Below are 25267 nucleotides of genomic sequence, written 5' to 3' on the forward strand. Positions count from 1 at the left end.
AAACACACACCAACCCATACCAGTACACACCAACACAAACATTCCAAACACACTCAGGTGCATATTACTACATACTATAGAGCACACGCCAGCCTGCATGCGTGCCACACCTAACGGGGCGGGGGCATGTCAATGGCTAATAAAGACTCCAAGGCAAATAAAGCGAAGGCCAGCATGGGGCAGGGGACTGTGAACAGAGCCCAGCCAAGGGGATGGTGGGGATAACAGAGGCAACACCAGGAGGTGCCCAGTAACACACACACACACACCCCTCTCCCATGATAACAGAGGTAACACCAGGAGGTGCCCAGTAACACACACACACACACACACAAACACACACACACACACACACACACATACACACACACACACACACCTCTCTCCCATACAGTCAGCCCTTCTATCACCCCGGAACTGCTACTTCCCCCACGTGTAAGAAGAGAGAGCCATGAGCATGAGCCGGGAGCATCCACATACTCGTCATCAAGTCCCTGGGCGGACGAGGTTGTCAGTGGGGTGAGTGTGGCACTGAACAGCCTCCGGGTGTAAGCCAGCGCCTTTCCCTGCTGCTGCCACTGGTCATGAGACTGAGGCCCCCGTGCCACTGCTCTTGGAGCGTTTCTCCCTGAGCCCCCCCGGCACGCGAGGGTCAGCAGCCACTATGCGTATGTCAAACCTACTTGTACTCGTACTCAAGGCCATGTAAAGTCATGCGCCACCCCCCCTCCCCCTGACCCGTTTTGGCAAGAACTTCAGAGAACAGCATTTGGGAATATGCCATGTCCCTGGGGGGTGGGGTGGGGCGGGGTGGGGGGAGGAGGCCGTGGAGGACTCACGAGCTCCGGGTCAAGCCGCAAGAGAGAAAGCTGCTCCCGGGCCCTGGGCCTGCAGATCCCAGCGTCTCATAAACCAAAGCCCGAGGCATGACAGTCTTCAAGCGCCTGCTTGCAGGGGGCTCAGAGCCGGGGGGCCACCAGTCACGACGCAGGGATGGCAGGACCGAGGGCTGAACAGGAGCCAGGCTCAGGGCCGTGCCCGAGAGAAACCAGCCTGGCTGAGCAGACATGCACTTCCGTCCTTCCCGGCATCAAAGGAGCAGATGAGTTAAAACCACCAAAGTGGGGGCTGGAGCGATAGCACAGCGGGTAGGGCGTTTGCCTTGCACGCGGCCGACCTGGGTTCGATTCCCAGCATCCTATATGGTCCCCTGAGCACGGCCAGGGGTGATTCCTGAGTGCAGAGCCAGGAGTAACCCCTATGCATCGCCAGGTATGACCCAAAAAGCAAAACAACAACAACAACAAAAAAACACCAAAGTGTGTTCATGTGGCTACTGGGGTGGGATTGGAGGGGTGGGGGGGGACCCCCATTATAATCCGGGCTTCAAACACAAAGAACCTCGGCCTTTATCACGGAACAAAGACGCTGCCCCTAGCTTCCGGCTCCGGTTTCCCTCTCGGGCGAATTAACTTAGAATTAACTTCATCCACACCCTTCACTCCCCAGAACAACTCCACCGGCACAGCCAAGGACCTTCCGTCTACACAAATGTCGACATGTGTGTGCCTCCCCCCTCCCTCTCCGGCCCTCTCCTCCAAGCCTGCCCACGGCCGGTGTCCCCTCTTGCAGCCCCCAGAGCACCCTGCCCGTGTGAGACCCGCCTCCCTTCGCCTGCCCCGGGTCCGCCCTATTAACTCATCTTGCTAAGTCGTTCATCAACTCTGAATTTCCTTAACTGGTTCTGCTCCTCGCTGGGTCCCTAGAGTCCCGATGCATATCTGCCGAGTGATCAAACATTTGCAATATCAAAGCATCAGAATTACACGCCTGACAGTTTGTGAGTGCTTTTTAATCTTCCTCAGACAGACAGGAAATGCCTCCCGAGCAGAGATCAAGCCTCACTTCCAAACCCCTGGGTACGGCTACCACAAGGCCCAAGGCAGGCACCCAGAGGAGGCCGGATAATTCGAACGGGATAAAGCAGACTTCCTGGGCCCAGAGGGACAGCACGGGGACATCTGAAATTCCCGCTCTGCCACTGTGTGACCATGCGGTCGCGAGTTCAAACCCCTGGAGCCCCCCACATGCACCGCAGGCGATTTTCCAGTCGCTCTGCTTACAGGGGTGTGGGAGCACCCCGAGAAGGGCGTGTTCTAGCACCACAGTGACCCCAGCCAGCACCACGGCCAAGGCTTGTGTGCCTCCCCGGCGCCTACGAGCCCCGTCTGTGCCACAGTGACAGGCTGCAGGCACACGAGCACCGGGGAGGAGTTCACGGTCACTGCAGCAACAGGGAGGGGATAAGTGAGGCCACAACAAGTACTCATCGACACACATGCCTGTTCACCCCCCTAAACCATCAGGGAGCCTGGTACGTGGGAATCAGGCGAAGGTGGGTGACGGTCACTGGTCGTTCACTGTACCCGACGTTTCCGGGCTCATTTTCAGAAGGTCCGAATAACGGCCTTCCAGGTGTTGTACTAAGTCTGGAGGAGAATGTTCTGGAAGCGGGGGAGATGGCTCAAAGGACGGGAGTGCCTGCATTGCGTGCAGGAGCCCTGCTTTGCACACTCGGCCTGGAGAATCTCCCCCCAACCCCCACCCCCCTCAAAGAGTACTCTGAACAGTCCGCAGAACAAAAATTCTACATTTCAGTCACTGACTTTCTGCCTGACTGCCATGTGGTTTTCCTTTTCCTTGTTTTGGTGAGGGGGGAGGGGCACAGCTGCTGTGCTCAGGGTTCACCCCGGCTCTGCACTTAGGAACCCCCCCTGGTGGGCTCAGGGGACCCTACGGGGTGTGGGGGATCGAACCCAGGTCAGCACGTGTGTGGAAGGCAAGCGCCGTGCCTGCTGTGCTACCTCCTCTCGGCCCCGAGTCTCCCACCTCCTGAGAGTCAAACGCGTGTTCTCGGTTCCGGTCTGCAGGGCAGGTGGAGGGAGGAAGCACCCGTCTTCACCGCCAGGTGCCCCGCCCGCCTTTCCTGCCCAGCCCCGGACTGAGCCGCTGCTAGGACCCACAGGGAAACGGCAGGGTGTTGACAGGAGCGAACAAGGTGACCCGCCCCCACGGGGGCTGCGAGTGAGCCCCCGCGGGGAATAAACCCTTCCTCCCCGCTGCACTCTGAAGCAGCACACCAGCACCTGCCCATGTGTGTGTGTGCAGGACAGGGGCCTGGAGTGTGCAAGGGCTTATACTCAGTCACGTGTGTCCACACGTGTGTGTAGGGCAGCGTTGGAGCAGGCGGGTCTCCACATTCACGTGTGCACTCGTGTGCACAGTGGCGAGTTGAGGCCTATGTGCACGCATTCACATGGAAGCATGTGTGTGAGTACGGGGAGCTGGGGTGTGTGCCCCTGCTCGGGACCGGCTCTCGGACTGTTCTTTTTCCCAGCAGCACCGGAGAACCGCGAGAGCCGACAGCCATGCCGCTGACCTTCAGCTGGAAGGGGACGCATTCGGATTACGGGGAACAGCAGCCTTTGTTTCCTGCTAGACACACACACACACACACACACACACACACACACACACACACACACACGCACACATGCACACACACAGGCCCCACTGAGCTCGGCGGAGACACCCCCTCGCAGAAATGCTGCCGCCTCTTCCGGGTACGGCAGGTGGACAATCTCTCTTCCCTTCCCGCTGAAAAAGTATGTTCTCCCTCTTCTGGTGGCACTCTCGGAGATTTATTCATTATAGGGGACAGGAGGACTTATTCATTATAGGGGACAGGAGGACTGCAGCCGGGCAGGCGGGGCGGGGCCGAGCCAGTCGCTGACCTGCCCCAGGACCGGCTTTCCTCCTCCAGACAGTATTTCAGGCTCTAGGGCTTCACTGCTAATCCTGTGTTAAAGGGCCCTCCTGAGGCCCAGCAGACCAAGAGGGTCTGCTTCCTCTCCCATTGTCTCAGCCCAGGGATTCCTTCTTATTGTGTTGGGAGTGAGGAGAGGTGGGGTGGGGCGTCCAGTTACTGTTCATTTAAAATAGGGAGAGAAAGGGAGAGAGGGAGGCAGGGAGGGAGGAGGGAGAGAGAGAGGAGAGAGGGAGAGAGGAGAGAGAGAGAGAAAGGGAGAGAGGAGAGAGAGAGGGAGGGAGGAGAGAGAGGGAGGGAGAGAGGAGGGAGGGGAGAAAGAGAGAGGGAGGGAGGAGAGAGAGGGAGGGAGAGAGGAGAGAGAGAGGGAGGGAGAGGGAGAGGGAGGGAGGAGAGAGAGAGAGGGAGGAGAGAGAGAGGGGGAGAGAGGAGAGAGAGAGAGAGAAAGAGAGAGAGAGTGAGAGAGAGAGAGGGAGGGAGGGAAAGACTAGAGCGATAGTACAGTGAGCGGGCAGGGAGCTTGCCCTGCACATAGCCAGTCAGCCCAGGTTCGATCCCCGGCACTGAGGCCCCCAGGAGTGATCTCTGAGAGCAGAGCCAAGAGTAAGCCCTGGGGTCGGGGTGGATAAAGCCCTGAGCACCACCAGTTATGCCCCCAAAGTTGTTGGGTTTTTTTTAAAAAAAAGAGAAGCCAAAACAGGAAGGGAGGGCTGGGAGATGGCTGCTCCCAGTAGGTGGGCATGGGGAGCCCCAGTCAGGCACTTACAGGGTCTCCCCCACCCCAACACACACACACACACACACACACACACACACACACACACACACACACACAGTGCCAGACAGTGACCCCGGGCGAGGCCAGTGCTCTACCCACTGCACTGTCTCTCCTCACGCCCCTCTGCCAGGGCACTTCAAGGTGTGCCCGGGGCCTGGGGCGACAGGAGGAGGCGGGGTGGCGAGGCCCGGTGTGTGGAAGCAACACGGGGCTGGGCGGGGGGTTCGTGCCGGCACGTGTGGGGGCCTGAGTCGGGCCCCCAGGACCCCGTCACTCCCCTGAGCACCACAGGGCGCGGCCCTGTACCCCCAGCGAGGCGCAGTTCAAGCTCCGAGAACCCCTGCTGCGTAGGTGAAGCTGACCCCCTCCTGCAGCACCCCCCGGGGCCTCTCCACCATCCGGCACCAACCCAAGCTCCCGCCCCCCCCCCCCGTGCCTTCTGTCCTGGGGGGGAGGGGTGCCCTGGCAACGTGACCCCATCGCACCCATCGTCGGACCAGACGCCCCCTCCTGGGGGAGTGTCTGAGAATGCCCCCCCCCCACCAGCCTGCCTCTTCCGCCCCTACTTCCCTCCCAGAATGGGGTCTTTGGGGCTCCCACTCGGGTTTGGCGGGGCTGGGGGGCCTGTCCCTCTCCAGGGCCGCCCCTCTATAAGACCCCAGTGCCCTGCTGTGCCTTTGCCCCACGGCCCCACTCCCGTCACCCCTTCCTCCGCAGGGCATCGGAGAATGAGCCCGAATCCCACCCAGCCGGTGTTCAGGCAGCCGGTGTTGCTGCTTCCCTCATCGATGAACGGGCTGGAGCAGAGGGTCTAGGCAGCCCCCTCCCCGACGGCCCCACTCCCCACCCCCCGCCACTTCCTTCTCCCACATGGCCCGGGGAAGAGAGAGAGAGAGGGGGGGGGGCCCGGCTGGGTCCCCTCCAGGCTCACCTGTAGTATCTGGACTGCAGGTAGGTGGAGCACACAGCCTTGGACACGTGGCTGGCCGAGCCGAAGTCGATGACCTTGACCCTGTAGGGCTGCCGGGCCGGGTCCACGAGCATGATGTTCTCCGGCTTGAGGTCGGCATGGATCAGGCCCAGGCTCTTGAGCTTCATGAGCGCCGTGGCCACCTGCTGCAGCACGGGCCGGATGGACTTGAGGGGCAGGGGGCTGAACTTGTTCTGCTTGAGGAAGTCGTAGAGGTTCTGCTCCAGCATCTCGAAGACCAGGCAGGTGTGGTTCTTGTGCTGGAAGCACTCGTAGGCCCGCACGAAGTTGTAGTCGTCGGCGCTCTCGGTGCTGAGCCGGGCCAGGATGCTGACCTCGATCTGGCCCTGCCGCGCGTACGACGGGTGGTTCTTGAGGATCTTGATGGCCACGATCTCGTTGGTGCCGCGCTTCCAGCACTTGACCACCTGCCCGAACGTCCCGCGGCCCAGGAACTCCAGCACCTCGTAGGTGTTGGTCATGGAGCACAGGACCTCGTGCTGCACCAGCTGGTAGTCGCCCTCGCTGTTGGAGCCGCTGTTCTTGGAGGTGGCCGTGGACGTGGTGGCCGTGGCGACCGTGGCCCCGCTGGCATTGTTCTGGAGCATGGGCGGGTGCTCCTCGATGATCTGCACGCTGCTCGTGTTCTCCAGCTCCTCACTCTTGCGCTTGAGTCCGCATTTTTGGTAGGTGTCCAGGAGGTTCACAGTGCTGCGGCGCATCAGGTTGTGGGGCCCGCCGAGCACGGGGGGGCCCGGCACCGCCGCCGCGCTGCTGGCGGACGTGACCACGAGGTGCCCGGTGCTGCCTGGGAAGATGATGGTCTGCTCGTAGGGGAGGCTGGGGTTGGGGAGGGCCAAGGAGGTGCTGACGGTTGTGGCGGCTGGCTGGGAAGGCGGCGCGAGCTTGCTCTGGCTGTAGGCTTTGCTGTGGGGGCCGTAGCCGGTCATGTCCCAGTTGGCGCTCGGCTCGACTTTCAGTTTCTTCACACTACAGAAGGCACTTGATTGAAGGGCGTGAGGGGAGAACAGCTGCACCTGCGAGGCCATACCTGGGGGGCGAGGAGGGAGGGACAGGCGGGTCAGTTGGCGCCGGGAAAGGGGGGGTGTCTTTTTTTTTTTTTTTTGCTTTTTGGGTCATACCTGGCGATGCACAGGGGTCACTCCTGGCTCTGCACTCAGGAATCACCCCTGGCCATGCTCAGAGGACCCTATGGGATGCTGGGAATCGAACCCGGGTCGGCCGCGTGCAAGGCAAACGCCCTCCCCGCTGTGCTATTGCTCAAGCCCCCAAGGGGGGGTGTCTTAAGGGAGTCTCCCCCCACCCCACGCGAGGCTGCACACCGACTCATCCACCCCACCACCCAGTTCGCGGTGTCAGGTACTCCGGAGCACTGCCACCAGGACGCGACGCACTCGGGACGAGTCGCCAGCTGACAGGCGGCCGCCAGGACCGTGGCCACTGGCTCCTCACACGGACAGGTGTGACAGAAACGGGCTGAGGCGGGCCGCGGCCCGGAGAGCTGTGAGGTAACTGTGAGGTAACTGTGAGGTACGGGGTTGTCAGGTTCTCTCTCTCTGAGGAACACGCTCCCCCTGAGCCGCTCACTCTGCAGCCACTTGCCTGTTGCAACCACCGCCAGCATCGCGGTCACGGCTCAGGGACCCGGCGGGGGGCGGAGCGTGGCTGACCTTCTCCTCATTTTCTGTCTCTTAAACATTCTGTCCGTTGAGGAGGCTGGAGCGATAGCACAGCGGGTAGGGCGTTTGCCTTGTACTCGGCTGACCCCGGTTCGAATCCCAGCATCCCATATGGTCCCCTGAGCACTGCCAGGGGTGATTCCTGAGTGCAGAGCCAGGAGTGACCCCTGTGCATCGCCGGGTGTGACCCCCCCAAAATAATTCTGTCTGTTGGGGTGAGGGCCTGGGGAGTCAGCTCATGGGCGCCTCTCCGGTCCCTTTTCCGGCTGGATTCCACACCGGGCCTGTCAGTTGGCGGCTGTTCTGTGCCAGCGTCCTCGCCGTGCTTTACAGCACCGGAGGAACCTGGAGGAACCCAACCCCGGGCGGCCAGACCACTGCAGCCGTGCTGGTCCTGGAAAGGTCCAGACTCCCAGTCCCGGCTCAGCAAGGAGAGAGTCAGACGAGGAAGAAGCCTCTTTCCAAGCTGCCATCGAGACACGCAACAAAGCACAGGGCAAGCGGGGTCCCGGGCAGCCACCCTGGCGTCTGGGTCTAACGCCCTCGTGTTGAGTGGGCGTCACACTCTCCCGCACCCTGGCACCACGCCTCCCCAGAGTGCTCTCTCCCTCCACAGAGCCCCTTCAGTGCTCGCTCTCCCTCCACAGAGCCCCTTCAGTGCTCGCTCACTCTCCCTCCACAGAACCCCTTCAGTGCTCGCTCACTCTCTCTCCCTCCACAGAGCCCCTTCAGTGCTCGCTCTCCCTCCCTCCACAGAACCCCTTCAGTGCTCGCTCTCCCTCCCTCCACAGAACCCCTTCAGTGCTCGCTCACTCTCCCTCCCTCCACGTGCACAGGGTCTTGCCCCCCATCTTTTATCGCTTCATTTGTGCCCATCTCTGAGCCCCCTTCGCCTTCAGCCCCACTTCCTTCTCTCTCCCCTTCCAACACCCAGAGGCCCTCTACTGTCGCACTCCTCCCGCCCCACCTGGCCCCAAACCTGCCACCGTGCTCTGCCCACTCACTGCATCCCGGGGCGGAGAGGGACTGAGTGAGGCTCGACCAATCCATGAGACCAAGTCTTCACCCACCCTCACTTGGCGCGAGCGCACGCGCGCGCACACACACACACACACACACACACACACACACACACACACACACACACCCCACTCCACTCGGAAGACAGTAAGTGCCCACTGAATTCTCTGCTTCCTCTCACCAGCCACCCGTGGTTTACATCCCTGTTTATTCCGCTCATGCTTAATCCATCTTCTCGCACTCAGCACACACTGAGGACTGTGCGCTAAGGCAAACGCCTTCCTAACTGCTGGCTTCAACCTCTGGGCAGCAGCGCCTGACGCCAATGACCATGGCTTCCTCCAGGATTCTGTTTTCCGTGCTTCTGGGGGTCTGTGACCCCACCCCCGCCCCAGTCTCTGGTGGCTTGCCATGTGGGAGGTGTGGGTGGGTGTGGGGGTCCCATCCCTCTTCCTCCTTCATCTTATTCGTTTCTTTGTCAAGTTAAAAACTAATTATTTACTTATTTGTTGATTTTGGCTTGAGGTCACACTGGGCTGTGCTCAGCGCTTACTCAGGACCGTGGACTCAGGGGTCCCTCCTGGCAGTGCTCCTATGAGGCTTTGAGGACCGAAGCCAGGCAGGCCACATGAAGGCAAGTGCCCTGCCTGCTGTACACTCTTTCTGGCTCCACATTTAGGAATTAAAAATAAATTATTAGTGTCAGGGCTGGAGGGATAGCACAGCGGGTAGGGCATTTGTCTTGCACGCGGCCGACCCGGGTTCGATTCCCAGCATCCCATATGGTCCCCTGAGCATGGCCAGGGGTAATTCCTGAGTGCAGAGCCAGGAGTGACCCCTGAGCATCGCTGGGTGTGACCCAAAGAGAAAAAAAAATTTATTAGTGAATCAACCGTGGGGTACAGTTACAGATTTACAAACTTTCGTCCTTGCATTTCAATCATACAATTATTGAGTACCCATTCCTCTACCAGTGCCCATTCTCCACCACCAATGATCCCAGTATCCCTCCCACCACCCCCAACCCCTCCCCTCACCCCACCCCGCCTCTGTGGCAGGGCATTCCCTTTTGTTCTCTATTTCCTTTTGGGTGTTGTAGTTTGCACTAGAGGCACTGAGTGGCCATTGTGTTCGATCTATAGTCTTCATTCGGCATGCATCTCCTAACCTGAGCTGGTCCTCCAAATACCCTTTAGTTGGTGCTACCTTCTCTATCTGAGCTGCCTTTTCCCCCAGCATTTGAGGCCGGCTTCCAAGCCATGGATTAAACCTCCTGGTCCTTATCTCTACTATTCTTGGGTGTTAGTCTCCCATTCTGTTACTTTATATTCCACAGATGAGTGCAATCTTTCTATGTCTCTCCCTCTCTTTCTGACTCATTTCACTTAACATGACACTTCCCATGTTGATCCATTTATATGCAAATGTCATGACTTCATCTTTTCTAACAGCTGCATTGTATTCCATTGTGTAGATGTACCAAAGTTTCTTTAACCAGTCATCTGTTTTAGGGCACTCGGGTTCTTAGGCACTCGGGTTTTTTCCAGATTTTGGCTATTGTGAACAGTGCAGCAATGAACAGGCAAGTGCAGACGTCATTTCTATTATACTCTTTTGCCTCTCCAAAAGTGGTATAGCTGGGTCAAATGGGAGCTCATTTAGGAATATTTTAAGAACTTAATTCATATAAGCATATTTTCAGACTTTAATAGAATTAAATTACAAATCAGAAACAGAGAAATGCCATAAAGTTTCTTAGACATTAAACAATACACTTCTATGCCATTGATAAAAGAGGGGAAAGATTTTGCAGGAAGAGTAAGAGGGCTGGAGCGATAGCACAGTGGGTAGGGTGTTCACCTTGCACGTGGTCGACCCAGGTTCGATTCCCAGCATCCCATATGGTCCCCCGAGCACTGCCAGGAGTAATTCTTGAGTGCATGAGCCAGGAATAACCCCTGTGCATCGCTGGGTGTGACCCAAAAAGAAAAAAAAAAAGAAGAAACTATTTCTCCCCCTTTTTGGTGTCATACCCTGTGGTGCTCTACGCTCAAGGGATCACTCCTGGCAGTCCTGTTAGTCAAATCAAGCTCAGCCACATGTAAGGCAAATGCCTTATTCCTTTACTATCTCTCCAGCCAACAAACTATTTTTTTTGGGGGGGGTCACACCTGGCGATGCACAGGGGTCACTCCTGGCTCATGCACTCAGGAATTACTCCTGGCGGTGCTCGGGGGACCATAGGGACCATATGGGGCTGGGATTCAAACCTGGGTCGGCCATGTGCAAGGCAAATGCCCTACCCACTGTGCTATAACTCCAGCCCCCAACAAACTTATTTTAAAATGTTTTGAAGGGAGCCAGAGGGAGGGGATATGGGCCAGAAAGATAGTACAGTGGGCAAGGTGCTTGCCTTTCGTGCCGCCAACCCAGGTTCAAGTCCCAGCACCCCATGATTCCCCAAGCATCGCCGTAAGTGATTCCTGAGTGCAGAGCCAGGCGTAAGGCCTGACCACCACCATGTGTGGCCTCCATGCAAACAAAACCAATTAATAAAATATTTTGAGGGGCTGGAGCGATAGCACAGTGGGTAGGGCGTTTGCCTTTAATGCAGCCGACCCGGGTTCGATTCCCAGCATCCCATATGGTCCCCTGAGCACCGACAGGAGTATTTCTTGAGTGCAGAGCCAGAAGGAACCCCTGAGCATAGCCGGCTGTGACCCAAAAAGAAAAAAAATTTTTTTTGAATGGGGTTTTCATAGGGAAAAAAAAGTTTGCTTCTGTGTGTGTGGCGTGGGGAAACAGAACCCAAGGGCTCACTCCTGAGAGGCGCGAGGGAGCCACGTGCCCTGCCACTCAGCCGCATCCCTAGCCTAAAGGCTCACTTTTGATTTTAAATTTTAAAGGAACATCTTCAGACCAATAATCCTCCGATCCACCCCAGAAAGCCAGAGGACAGTTTGCACCCTTGAAGCCGAAGAGTGAAAGAGGACTCACGAGAAACCACAACACCGGGAGCAGAAAAGGGACAGAAAAGGACCAATGAAACCAAAAAGATGTTCTGAAAGGCAAACAACATGGATACCTCTCTAGCAAGACTGAGAGAGTAAAGGAGGGAAACCTGGCAAGTCCCAAGATGTTCCAGCAGCAAAAGGTCCATTCAGGGGCCAGAGCGACAGCACAGCGGGTAGGGCGTTTGCCTTGCACGCGCCCGACCCGGGTTCGATCCCCAGCATCCCATATGGTCCCCCAAGTACTGCCAGGGGTAATTCCTGAGTGCAAAGCCAGTAGTAACCCCTGAGCATTGCTGGGTATGACCCAAAAAGAAAAAAAAAAAAAAGGTCCATTCAGAGGGAATGAGATATAAAACTCAGAACCGGAAATTTAGAACTCTCCAAACTTAATAAAATGAAGGTAACGGGAAACAAAAAAAATCATTTAACTTGAGGAGAGAGGGGGTGAAGAGATACTTGAGTGGGTAGGGTGCTGGACTCGCACACAGCCAGCCTGGGTTCAATCCCTGGCACCACATACGGTTCCCTAAGCATTGCCAGGACGGATCCCTGAGCACAGAGTAAAGAGCAAGCCCAGAGCACAGCCAGGTGTGGTCCAAAACACCAAAACCAAACAAAAAACACTCAGAACAAGACACACAGAAACTTAAGGCTAGAGTCTCATCATGACTTTCCTTCTCTATGGTATTTTATGGTTTTTCAGGTGTCTTCTTCCAAGTCAGGTCCTTTTCCTCTCAGAAAAGTCCTGGGAGGCTTTCCCGGCCGACCACCTCAGTCGCAGTGAAATCCTTTGCCTGCTATGTGTCCAGAAAGCTCTTTATGAGCCCGGAATCATAGTGCAGTGGGGAGGGCATTTGCTTTGCGTGTCACCACAGAACTGGTTTCGATACCCGGCATCCCATATGGTCCCCCTGAGCACCACCAGGAGTAATTCCTGAGTGCAGAGCCAGAGTAGCCCCTGAGCACTGCTGAGTGTGGCCCTAAAACCAAACCAACAACAAATAAAAACAAAACAAAACCCCCAAACAATCAAAAAACCTGGGCCTTTTGCACACAAAGCATGTGCCAGACCACTGAGCTATCTCTCTGGCCCCTTCTATGGTTTTTCACTTTCCTCTTTTTTTTGAGATGGTTTTCTGTTTGAGCTCACGGACCGATTTTCAGCTTCTTCCACTCTGCTCCTGAGTCCCTCCACTCCCTTACTCTTTCACTCCATAATTTCTGTTTGGGCTTTTCTGGAATTTTCTCTGCCTCTGTTGAGGCTTCCTGTCATGGATAGACGTTCGGGGATTGTTGCTGGGACTGCTGCTTTGAAGTGCTCTTCCGGCATCCTCCCTCTCTCTGCTGCCTCTTGGGTTCTTCCCACGCTGCAGGCAGGATCCCCTTCTGTGGGTGAGTTCCCTCATCTCCTCATAAGGTCTGGTACCACCCCACACGGGTCTGTGTCACTCTTGCGTCCCGCTACTCTCGAGAGGTTGGTATTGCCAACCTTCTGACTCTGCTCTCTCTAGAAGACACCATCCATTCAGATAGTGCAGGCTGTCATATATATCTGCAGGAAACTCCCACATGATCACTACAGGTAAGACTCCCCCCACCCTCCTGCCAGTCCCTAACCCTCACAAACCCCCTGCACATCTTCTTCCTAGGAATATATTCCTGTCTCCTGTTACATCAAAGCAGATCTTCCAAAGCTGAGTTTCCGATCTTTTCCTGAAAATACAGCCCTTTCACCCCTTCATCCTATCATCTCCACATAGGTTTAAGAAATGATTCTCCTAGTCAATGGGTGCAAACACTGTGGACTTAGCTTTGGTCATTGTTTTTGTGGCCCAACAATAATCTATAAGTCTAATTAATTTCTCCTTTAAGACCTCTCTCACATTCGTCTTTTTATTTCTGTTCTTGCTGCCACGACCAGAGTTAAACACTAATTCTTTTCTAACAAAATGAAAGCAAACACAGAACTCAGACATCTGGTCTACCTGAGTGCACGTGGCATGCTCGTTCTCTCCGCACCCTCCCCCCCCTCTCTCTCTAATTTGCCCCTCTTCAGCCACCAGATCAGTCTTCCTAGGACATTTTGAAGGCTGCCTCTCTTTTGTTCAAAAGCTTTCAAGACTCCTCCGTAGTGTCTTGAGGAGAGAACCGAACACTCTTTAACTTTACATGTTCACTCTGGCTTCCCGGTTGGCTTCCCCTCCAACTTCCTGGTCCCTGAACAAGCCTAGTTAAGTTGGTCTACTCTCCGCCTTCTAGCCTGTCTCTTGTACTTCCTACCTGCACATCCTTGCAGCCTTACCCTTCTTCACTCTGTCAGGTTTTTGCTGTCTGTCCAAACTTAACCAAAGAAGAGACCATCCAAATCTGTCCCCCTCCCACCTTTAATCCCCAGGGGAGTAGAATTTGGGGTTTCTCCACTCTGCTCTCATGGTCTTCCCCACTGAGCCACAGATTGCCTGTCTGCCTTGAAAAAAAATCACCCTGTTTATTCACACGGTTAACACTGGGTTTCCATAGCCAGGTTCTGTTACCAGGAGCAAAATCTACAACCAACACCACACCCTGCTCAGTGTTTTGCCCGATTTTGAGCATAACTTGCCCGGTTTTGCATATAAGCTGAACATGCTGGTGAAGGAAGGAAGTACTCCACCTGGCCAGGGCTCTGGAGGGGCTCAATTCTCTGGCTACCATCACAGGCACCAACCACCAGCCCCTTCTTGGTCCACCAACCCCAGCCTCTCTTACAAGCCAACCATTGTCTTGCCAGGAAGCATGGGGCATGTTAAGGTCATCTAAGCATGCAGCATGTCGGTCCCCGGGCCTGTCCTCAGCGGGATCATAGGGCAGTGCCAGGCAGTCCCTATGCAAGCTCAACAGGCAAATTCTGGGGGCTTCCTCAGCCAGACACCGGCATGGCCCCTGAGCCCTTGACCTCTACCTCGTAGATCCCACACAGCCTTCCTGCCTTGTGCAGGTCCCAACCGCCATCTCCGCCTGAGTAACAGAACTGCCTTGCAGTGCCAAGCAGGAGTGCGTGCTGGGCTGGAGAGATAGGGCAGGGGTAAGCAGTCGCCTTGCATGCAGCCAACCCCGATTGGGTCCCCAGCACCACTAATGGACTCTCAAGCACAGCCAGGAATGACCCCGATCACAGAGCCAGGAGTAAGCCCTGAGCTCAGCTGGGTATGGCCCAAAACAAACCAAAATAATTTAAAAAAAAAAAAGTTTTTTAAAAAAGACTGCTTGCTTATTCAGAAGCCACACTCGACCTCTTTCTTTTTAATCTTCTTTTGGTTCAAATCAGCCTCCCCTGGTTCTTGCTACCAGCAGAGAAAATGGTCATTCTGAGCTCTTTTCTAGATGATGCATACAATGGAAGAGAGGTCCACTCCCGAGGCTTGGAGTGAGCTGCCCAGCAAATGGTCCCAGGTCCGACCATCTCTTGACCCTTGCCGACGTGGGGGTGGGGGGTGGGGGCGGGGGTGGGACTGGGGAACCGAGGCCGGGAGCGGATGAAATATGCTCACTCAGAAAGGAGCCAGAGCTCTATTCTGTGGGGTTTGGAGGAGCCTGGGCTGTTAGGAGTGGAATTTTACAGCGGGACGAGGGTGTCTTGTGACTTCTTTGTTATTGGGACAGCAGCCAAGGGTCATAAGATGTGGAAACCATCACCGGCTACCTCTGGTGACAGACGCCCGGGAGCCGAGGAGAGCTGCCGGCTAGACGAGCACCCCTGTCTGCCCCACGCAGCTGTGAGCTGGAGGCTAGTCCCCATCCAGCCTTTTGCTGAACGTTTATTTCGTTTATTTGGGTTTGGGGGGCCACACCTGACTATTCTCAGGGCTGACTCCTGGCTCTGTGTGTGAGGATCTGTCCTGGTGATGCTTGGTGAATCATTGGAGGTGCCGGGGGCTTGAACCCAGGTCTACCATGTGAAAGGCAGCACCTTAACCTGTGTGCTATCTCTTTGGCCCTGTTTTTAAAAAACTGTCACTGTCACTGTCATCCCGGTGCTCATCGATTTGTTCAAGCGGGCACCAGTAACGTCTCTCATTGAGAGACTTATTGTTACTGTTTTTGACATATCCAGTATGCCATGGGTAGCTTGCCAGGCTCTGCCGTGCGGGCTCGATACTCTCGGTAGCTTGCCGGGCTCTGCCGTGAGGGGCGGAGGAATCGAACACGGGTCAGCCGCATGAAAGGCGAATGCCCAACCACTGTGCTATATATCCTATAGAGATATATACCCTATATATATGTATACATATATGTCTATACACACGTATGGTATATGCCAAATCACTAAATGACCACAGTGAGTTTTCTTTTTCCTTCTGCTGAGCTGGGGGCGAAACACAGGATCTCATACCTGCAAGGCCTGTGCTCTACCACGAGCCTCATCCTTGGTCCCCCTATTCCTATGCTCCAAGCCCCTCCAATATAAGGACTTGTGCGCTGCCGGTGTCCGCAGAGCTTACTATGGGAAGCATCGTTAAGGCCACGGGCACACTAGGACCAAGCACTACTGGCGGAAGGGCGTTCTCTGGACCGAATCCAACTGATTTGTTGGACTCTCAGGGCACCGAGCTCGTGGCTTTTGCATCCTGGTCCTTCTGTCCCCCAAAGGGAGTTCCTTGAGGCTTTGGCTCCAGAGGCAACACTGTGCCTCCTCCTCTCTCCCCCCCATCAGCCTCTGCGCTCCTGGGGGCCTGCTCCCCTCCCAGGATCTGCAGGGCAGAAAAGAAAAGCTGAGAAGCCAGGCAGTTTCCACCTGAGCCCAGGCTGGTGGTTCTTCCCAGCCGGCCTTCTGGTGAGGCTCTCGGAAGAGAAAAGAGAAAGTGGGTTTTGCGGGAGACTAGGAGGCTATTACAATAGTAACGGGGGGGGGGGGGGGGAAGGATGAGCCTGGGGGAGTGGCATGAGGAAGTCACTGGAAGGTCTGTAGGACAAATCTGCAGTCATCACACCCACTCCATCCATGTGTCCTTACCCGCGGGCACGCCCCAGGAGCCTGGGCACGTCCAAACTGACTCTCAAGAAAACACGTGACAAGAGGGCTGTCTCCACCCAGAGGACAGACAGCACAGCAAGTCACCCCCAACTGTGACCCAAAGCTCCTAGAAGGCAGGTTCCCTGTCATCAGTCCACCCCACCCCCTAAATTAGGTCAAAATCACAAACTGTGGATATTGATCTACGTGGGACACCACCTGCTGTTAATTGGTTTGGGGGTCATACCCGGTGGTGCTCAGGGTGTACTCCTGGCTCTGTGCTCAGGGATCACACCTGGTGGGTTCCAGGGGCCATATGGGATGCTGGGGCTTGAACCCGGGTCTGGTGTGTGCAAGGCAAATGCCCTACCTGCTATACCATTGATCTAGCCTTCCCACCTGCTTTGAAATATTGCTACTGAAAGCATATATAGATGGTATAAAAATGAATGGTAAAAATTATTGAAAAACAAATTTGTTGGAGCTGCAGTGATAGAACAGTGGGGAGGGTGTTTGCCTTGCACGCGGCTGACCTGGGTCCGATCCCCAGCATACCATATGGTCCCTTGAGCACCGCCAGGAGTAATTAATTCCTGAGTGCAGAGCCAGGAGTAACCCCTGAGCATCGCCGGGTGTGACCCAAAAAGAAAAAGAAAAGGCAGTAAATCCCGGAGCATGACTGGGTGTAGCCCAAAAAGCAACAAAACAAAACAAAACAAAACACACAAATTTGTTAAGATTTAAGGCAATTTGTATCATGAAAAATCATGATAACAGGGGCTGGAGAAATAGTGCACGGGCTAAGGCAGCTTACTTGCTTTGGACATGAATGGGCCCTGGCTCCATCCTCAGTACCACATACAGTGCCCTGGCACTGCCAGCGGGGGGCCCAAAACCCACAAGGGAAAAAGGAAACTGTATGTAATACAGTGGTCTTTCCCCCTTGCATATGGCAAATGCAAAGTAGCCCTGATTAACAAACGGCATTCACATATACTCTCCAGTCAGTAGACTTCAGGTTTGTAACTTGTTAAGCGTCACTTCTTATCGTCTATCACAAGGAAAAGACCATTCCCTTCATGCTCCCAGAGAGACTCGGTGATCCGAAGCAGAGGAGCATGCCAAAGGGCGATGGAGGAGGCTCCCCTTTGCTTCTTTCTTTCTTTCTTTCTTTCTTTCTTTCTTTCTTTCTTTCTTTCTTTCTTTCTTTCTTTCTTTCTTTCTTTCTTTCTTTCTTTCTTATTTTAATGAATCACTGTGAGATACAGTTACAGAATTACAAACTTGCGTGATTACGTTTCTTTTTTTTTTTTTTTAATTTTATTGAATCACCGTGAGATAGTTACAAGCTTTCATGTTTGGGTTACAATCTCACAATGATCAAACACCCATCCCTCCACCAGTGCACATTCCCCACCACCAATATCCCCAGTATACCCCCCTTTCCCACCCTCCCCCTACCTCCATGGCAGACAATATTCCCCATACTCTCTCTCTACTTTGGGGCATTATGGCTTGCAACACAGACACTGAGAGGCCATCATGTTTGGTCCATTCTCTACTTTCGGCACCATCTCCCATCCCAACTGGTTCCTCCAGCCATCACTTTCTTAGTGATCCCTTCTCTATTCATTCCATCTGCCTTCTCCCCTTTGCTACTTTATTCATTAAATGTTCCTATTTTACTTTAAAAGCAACACAGGAGTTTGAAGCGTGAGCTCAATGACCTGGTGCATACATTTTGCATGCAGGAGGCTCCGGTTCACTCCAGGAACAGCGTCAGGGGTGAACGCCCCCACAGCCCCAGGACCAAGCCCAGGTCGCCAAACCACACAAGACACCATGCATGTCCGAACACTGCGTTGGAACCATTGGCCCTCGAGACTGTATTACAGATGCCATTAGGTACCACAAGACACACCACAATTGACTTCGGCCCCCTGTTCCTCAGGACTCCCCACCCCCATGCCCCTGCCCCTCGGACCGTGGGAGGGCTGTTTTGTGAATGGGGTGAGCAGACAAATGACTGGGGAGGTTGGAATCAGCTTGTGTCCGTTCAACACACAACTCACTGTCATTCTCACAGTCCTGCGGTGAAAACCAGGACACCGAGCTAGGAGTGTTGGGTCACACAATACACGGACCCATCCCACACTCAACCAGGTAGTTCAAAGCCATGTGATTCTCTGGGCCTGTAGTCTTTAGGGTTAATGGTTTAATGAGAAACTCCTTTTCCCCAGTCCCCCCCCCACCCAAAGAGTAAAGCATTGCTTTACCAAAAAAGAAAATAAAAATCTCCTGATCGTCCTGAGATTTTTTTTTAAATGTCATTTGTTAGAGATTGGCTCATTTCGTTCATTTCCCCCCACTTACTTGCTTAGTTTCTTCATAATTTTATATTTCACAATTAGATGAACTAAAAAAAATTGCTTCACATCTGAGCACATTTCCTTTCCATTTCACCACCCCCAAATTATCTACTGGAAGATCAGGCTCTGGCGAAATTACAGGAATGAGGGAGGGTTCAACGATCTAAAAACAAAACAAAACCCCAAAGAAACCCCCCCAAAAAAAAACCCTAAGCCCCCCTGCATTCAGTTACACTGAATTCTATCAAAGCTTGAGAAAGTTCTAGAAAGTAACACAGTGGCAGTTATTTTTGTCAGTGCACAGTTTAATTTTGGCTTGGCAGATGTGAAATTGACCAGCACTCAGAGTCCAATTACTCTGCTAAGGGCACAGAAGCCAGGCTGGCTGGAGACATCACCGGGCCAAGGCCAAGCACGGGCTCCACGTGTGGGAGGGGTCCAGGGGTGGCCACCAGCATCGCTTCATCCCCCTGTAGTCAGGAGCAAGCCCTAAGCATAGAAGTAGCCCCCAGTGCTTTCCAGTGTGGCCCCAGCACACACAGACACAGACAGACAGACAGACAGACAGACAGACAGACAGACAGACAGACACACACACACACACACACACATACACACACTCGGAATCCTCAATACTTCAGGTGCTGCTACTTCTCCAGTTGCCAAAATCCTCTGGACACACCCACTCATATTCATGGAGATCTTTTGCTTATTTCCTATCAAGAACTCAGAGAATTAACTCTCGCGTCTAGTGGAATCTATGATGGGTCTCATTCTCATTCCCCTGACCCTGAAAGAGCCTCCCGTGTGGCCCCATTGGAAAGGACGTGTAAAGAGAGGCTTCCAAAATCTCAGGGCTAGGACGAGTGGGGACATTACTGAGACCGCTCAAGAAATTCGACGACCAACGGGATGATGATGATGATGACGATGACCTAGTGGAACGCTCTGCTTTATAGGTGACGTTGCCAAAAAGCAATAAAAGCATACAACAAAACGCCCAGATACAGGACCGTTAGAAATACGTGCTGCATCTCTAAACAACCCTAATTGCAAACGTTGTCTAACATGACGTGACACGTGTGATGGGTGACAAGCACTCGAGAACATTTTCACTAACACAGGAAACGATACGCCCAAGCCCCCTCGAGAGCTGTCCTGCGTCTCCCATTCCCCTCTCCCTGGCCGCTTAGTAAGGATGCTTCCAGCTCAGCTGCCTTCCCAAACGGGACATTTCCCCAAGCTCTGAAGAATCCACGTCTATGCGACCTTTACGGCTTTTCCCCTCAGGCCGTGTCCATCCTGTCGTGGTGCGGAGCTGCCTATGCGGCCGCGACCACGAGCGCCGCTTCTAGAAGCCCACTGAGACGATGACACGGACCAGGATGCTCCTGACTGCATCTCGGAGCATCGGAAAGTTCTAGCCGGACGAGCTCCGACGAGCTCAAATCTGCACCGAGGGCCCTGGGAAGATGCAGCGGTGGCTGCGGCACTGGCACGGCCCCCTGGGAGCTGGCCGCCAGGGACGTGGCCACATTCAGTGGAAGCTTAAAGGGGCCGACATTCTGCTGCCACGCCACATGCCGAAGCCAGAGCAAGTGTGGGCAGGCCGGGATCATGTGGGCTGGGCAAGGCGTCACAAAGGGCCCGAGATGGGCGCGGGCCCAAGAGGGAGGTGTATGTCCCACGGGAGAAGGGTCCTGTCCTGTTCCTGCTGGGTGGGGTGAGCAAATGGGGAAGAGGGGGAGGCGGGGGGGGGGGGGCGGGCAGGTCCCTGCTAGAGGCCGGACGCAGCAGGACGCGGCTGTAAACATGCAGCTCCACGGAGGTCCGCGGCTACCCCAGCTCAGGGCGGCCGGCCCGGCCGACAGCAGGGCAGAGAGCAGATGCCAAGGGCCGCCCCTCGGACACGCGTCCCCGCCGCCCCACGGGACCGCAAGGAGGACGACGTGCTCTCTGAAGTGCCACGAGCAACGCCGGGCGGCGGCACAGCCCTGGCTGCTGACCGACCGAGAGCGTCATCCACTCGGAGAAGCAAACAGCGTCGTGCGGGGCTGGCGGCGTCCCGGGAGGACCGGGGCAGAAAGAGCGCAGATGGCGAGTGGAGCAATCCTCAGGGGGCCGGCCGCGGGCCGCCGGAGTCACACGCAGGGAAAAGCCGAGGGGAGAAGGAAGAGGCTCCCAATGAAGGGACAGACAAAGAGTGACGCTGGGAAGAGGCCAGAGGGCCCCCATGACTGCCGGGTCAAGGGCAGAGAAGGCAGGGGCGCCCTCCTGGGGAGAGAGAGGCCCCCGGTGAACCGTGCCCTTGCCTGGGGCCGTTCCAAGAACCGCGATTCTCCTAAGGGCTTTCATAACCTTGTCCATCCGCTTCCTTGAAACGGCAAGTCCCACCTCCGCTGTGTTTCTTCCGGGGAGAAAACAGCCGTCTCTGACCAACCGAGGAGGCCCAGCCTGGCTAGCAGCAGGTGCTCAGCTTGGGAGCGGAAACTGTAGCCCCCCCCCTCCCTGCAATGCTCCTTCCCAGGGCCGAGCCCAAAAGCACTGGCCCTAGTACCGTTCGCCACGGGGGTCAGGCCCACCGCCGGGAGAGCCAGCAGCCACGCTGGCCGGGAGAGGGTCAGCCGAGAGTTACAGAACGCTTCCCGCCCGCTGCTGAGCTAGAGAATGACCCCGGGGGGAGATGGCCACTTTCCCCACTTCTTTCTCGAGGACACTGGGAGGGGGTTTGGGGGGGAAGACTAGTGAGAAAACCAGAACGACCCTGAGGCCCTGCAGGGTTCGGTTCTGTTTGGTTTGGCGGCCGTACCCAGCGGTGCTCAGGGATCACTCCTGGCAGCGTGAAGGGGGGTCATTTGGGGTGCTGGGGTCGGGCTGGCCGTGGGCAAGGCTCATAAATGCCCCACCTGCTATACTATGGCTACAGCCAAGAGGGGCTACATTTAAAATCCTCCTGGAGGGGGCGGGGGGGCTAGAGCGATAGCACAGCGGGTAGGGCATTTGCCTTGCACGCCACCAACCCGGGTTCGAATCCCAGCATCCCATATGGTCCCCTGAGCACCGCCAGGGGTAATTCCTGAGTGCAGAACCAGGAGTAACCCCTGTGCATCTCCAGGTGTGACCCAAAAAGAAAAAAGAAAAAAAAAATCTGCCGGGGGCCGAGTCTCGGTGGGAGGGGCTGCTGGGGGAGGGCCTGATCCCCGGCACTGCCCTGCATGCCACAGCCAAGTGCACTCGGCCACCAAGCCCAGCCCGTCAGGCCTCCCGGCCCGGGAGGGAGGCTGCACCCCGGCACAGGTGGGCCGTCCACCCCGGTGCCCCTCGGCTCCACCACGGGCACTGAGAAGTGGCCCGAGCCACATGTTGGCTTCCACGTCTTCGGGCTCAAAATCCAGCAGGCAGGTGGGAAGGGGGTGAGTCCCGGGGGCACAGAGAGCCACCGTCTGGACCTCTCCCCACACTGGGGCCGGCTCTCTTCACGGTGTCTCTCCCTGTGGGCGTTTGTGTCCACTTGTTCCTTGATTTGGCGGATTCCATTGTGTGGGGCAGACTCCCTGGTCGTGCTCAGGAGGCTGGAGGGGGTTTCTGAGCCCAACAGGAGGGTCCCAGGATGAGGGGCTGCTTGGGCTTGCAGGGCTGGGCATCCCCGGGAGGCCTGGTGGCACCTGGTGATGCAGAGGGGACCACGAGGTGCCAGCGATCAACGTGGGCTGGGCAGATGCTGGCAATGTGTCCTGACCACTGTACGATTTCTGGGCCCCCAAACGTCCATTTCTACGAAGGCACCCGTGCCACGGGATGAGGACCCACAAGGCTTCACTGGAAGGGGCGGGGGACACGCTAATGCTCCGTGCGAGAGTCCCCTTTCCCCAGGTTATGTGTTCACGGCACCCCCAGGCGCTCTCCCCTGGCTCTCACTCAGCCTCCAGGGACGGGGGCAGCCTGGGAGCAAGCGGCCCAGGCAGGGGCCTCGCCAAGGTGCAGAGAGGGTCTGAAGTCAGAGTGCGGGCGTCTGCCCCTGGGAAGGGTCACCGGGGAACATGGGCTGAGATGCAGATGGAGAATAATCTACCCGCTAGGCACGAAACCGCTGCCGCGGCGACAGCTCAACAGCTCCAGGACGGCCACCCGCCCGGGGGGTTCTAGCCTCTACGCTGGCCCTAAGCGAGTATGTATGGTCCCTCAAACACGGGCACGCAACCTCAGAAACCCCCTCCACACATACACATGCCCCCCCCACATACACACACACACATATATACACATGCCCACACACACCTGCACACCCCCACACACCTGTGTATGTGCACAAGCTCACACCCCCTGCACACACCCACACACGCTGGCATCCACACCTGCATGTGCCCCAGTGCTGGGCCGGGCACAGGGGGACGAAGCTGCACCCTCCCTGGTCCGGGCTGCAGGGGCACCGGGAAACGGGTCTCAGCGACCAATCTAGAGTCCCGAGTCAGCAGGGGCTGCGACCTTGTCTGTCGTGGCCTGTCCTTCCCCTCCAAGGACGGCAGGGGGACAGTCCACTCTTCACCTCCTGCCTGGGGTGCCCAGGGTGGTGCCGAGGGCCTCGGACACACAGCATGTGCTTCAGGGCTAAGGAAATTGTTTTAAAAACAGGCCTGGGGGGGGGGCGGGCGCAGGGCTGGAGCAATAGCACAGTGGGTAGGGCGTTTGCCTTACACGTGGCCGACCCGGGTTCGATTCCCAGCATCCCATATGGTCCCGAGCACTGCCAGGGGTAATTCCTTAGTGCAGAGCCAGGTGTAACCCCTGTGCATTGACGGGTGTGACCCCCACCCCCAAAAAACACAACAAAACAGGTCTGGGGGGGCAGCGGGGCCACCCCCAGCTGCCATCCGTGGAAGCTTCCTCAAAAGACCCACAGCCGTATCTGTACCTTCTGAACTCACTTGCCCCTGTGGTCCCTGTACATGTGCGGGGACCACCCCGACCCCAAGTCATGAAATTTTTTACCTGTTGGAACCACACACACACACACACACACACACACACGAGAAACGCTGACCTAAAAGGAACTCTCTCTGTCCTCAGAAGGTCGTCAATGAGACAGTTTCTCAGGAATCACGGCCAGTGCTGGAGTCACGACACCCTGTGAGGGCACCCCCACCCCCACCCCAAAGCTGAGTGCTGAGAGGAGGGAAAGGGACGACGTGATGGCCTCTCAGTACCTTTACTGCAAACCGTAATGGCCACAGGCAGGGGGGAGGGGAGGGAGAGAGAGGAAAAAGGGAGAGAGAGGAGAGAGAGGGAGAGACAGAGCGAGAGAGCAAAAGAGAGAAAGTGAGAAGTGAGAGAGGAAAGAGAGAATGAGAGAAGAGAGAGTGAGGGAAGAGAGATAGAGGAGAGAGTGAGAGAAAAGAGTGAGAGTAAGAGAGAGAGGAGAGAATAAGAGAGAGAGGAGAGAGAGAGAGAGTCAGAGAGAGAGAGAAGAGCCTGCCATAGAGAGGTAGATGGGGCGGGAGAGGGACTGGGGACACTGGTGGTGGGAAACGTACACCGGTGCAGGGATGGTGCTGGACATGGTCTGACTGAAACCTAATTGTGGGCAGCCTTTTAACTGTGTATCTCACAGTGATTCAATTGAAAAAAAAAAAACTAAACTAAAAAAATAGAGGGGCTGGAGGAATAGCACAGCGGGTAGGGCGTTTGCCTTGAACGTGGCTGACCAGGGTTCGATTCCCAGCATCCCATATGGTCCCCCTGAGCACCACCAGTAGTAATTCCTGAGTGCAGAGCCAGGAGTAACCCCTGTGCAATCGCCAGGTGTGACCCCCCCAAAAAAAATAAAAAGCAATAAAAAAATAGAAAGCCTAGAGCCCCCCCACAGCCACCTGTCACCCACGGCCCCGCTGCAGTGAGGGTTTGGGAATCATTCGGACCAGCGCCGGGCACGGCCCAGCATACGACCTCGGGGTGGGGGGGGCGGGGCGCGGACAGGCTGCCTGTGGGGCTGGCTTGCCAGGGAAGGTGCGGGAGAACTGGTTTAGAAACGGTTTACAAGGGGCGGGGGCAGCAGTACAGCGGGGAGGGTTGCCTGCCTCACAGGTCCGACCCCCAGCACCCCACCCATATGCCCCCCCAGGCCCCCCCAAGCAGCGAACCCCGAGCCCAGGGCCGGGAGTAAGCCCTGAGCAGCGCCGTGTGGCCCCAAACCAAACAACAAACACACAACAGCTCAAACCTGCAACGAGCAGCTTGTATCTAGAAACTGGGTCACAGGCCTGATTCCAGGGGGACTCTGGATCTAAGTGTGACCTGGAAAAGCACTGCGGACGCCGTGAGAGTCTCTGCGCTCTCTTGCACCTTGGCGGGGCTGAACGCCTCCTCCAGGAAGGCGCTGGCGGGAAGGAGCTCTCGCCCCCTCTCCCCCCTGCTCTCCTTCCTGGGCCTGGGCGCTCAGACGGGGCCGTGGCACACAGACTCCCCCGGGCCCCCAAACGGTCGCCAGGTGTGCTTAGCGCCGGGCTAAGTCCCGTGACCGGTAGTTCCCACTGCAAATGGCCCGGGGCCCCCGGGAACGTGTGGGCCTTGGTTTTCCTTTGCTCTTGCCGACACAGAGCC

General features: G+C 56.2%; 1 protein-coding gene across 4 annotated transcripts in view; it reads right to left on the reverse strand.

The window, feature by feature from the left end:
• The window catches only part of HIPK2 (homeodomain interacting protein kinase 2), a 160248-nt gene that overhangs the window by 88858 nt on the left and 46123 nt on the right, over positions 1 to 25267 (reverse strand). For all 4 annotated transcript variants that reach the window (XM_055142686.1, XM_055142671.1, XM_055142665.1 and 1 more), the window contains exon 2: positions 5536 to 6625. In XM_055142686.1, coding sequence (XP_054998661.1) covers positions 5536 to 6625 — 1090 coding nt within the window. The remainder of the gene's footprint in view (positions 1 to 5535; positions 6626 to 25267) is intronic.

This window comes from Sorex araneus, chromosome 1 (assembly GCF_027595985.1).
Source record: "Sorex araneus isolate mSorAra2 chromosome 1, mSorAra2.pri, whole genome shotgun sequence".
In the NCBI taxonomy this organism is placed as follows: Eukaryota; Metazoa; Chordata; class Mammalia; order Eulipotyphla; family Soricidae; genus Sorex; species Sorex araneus.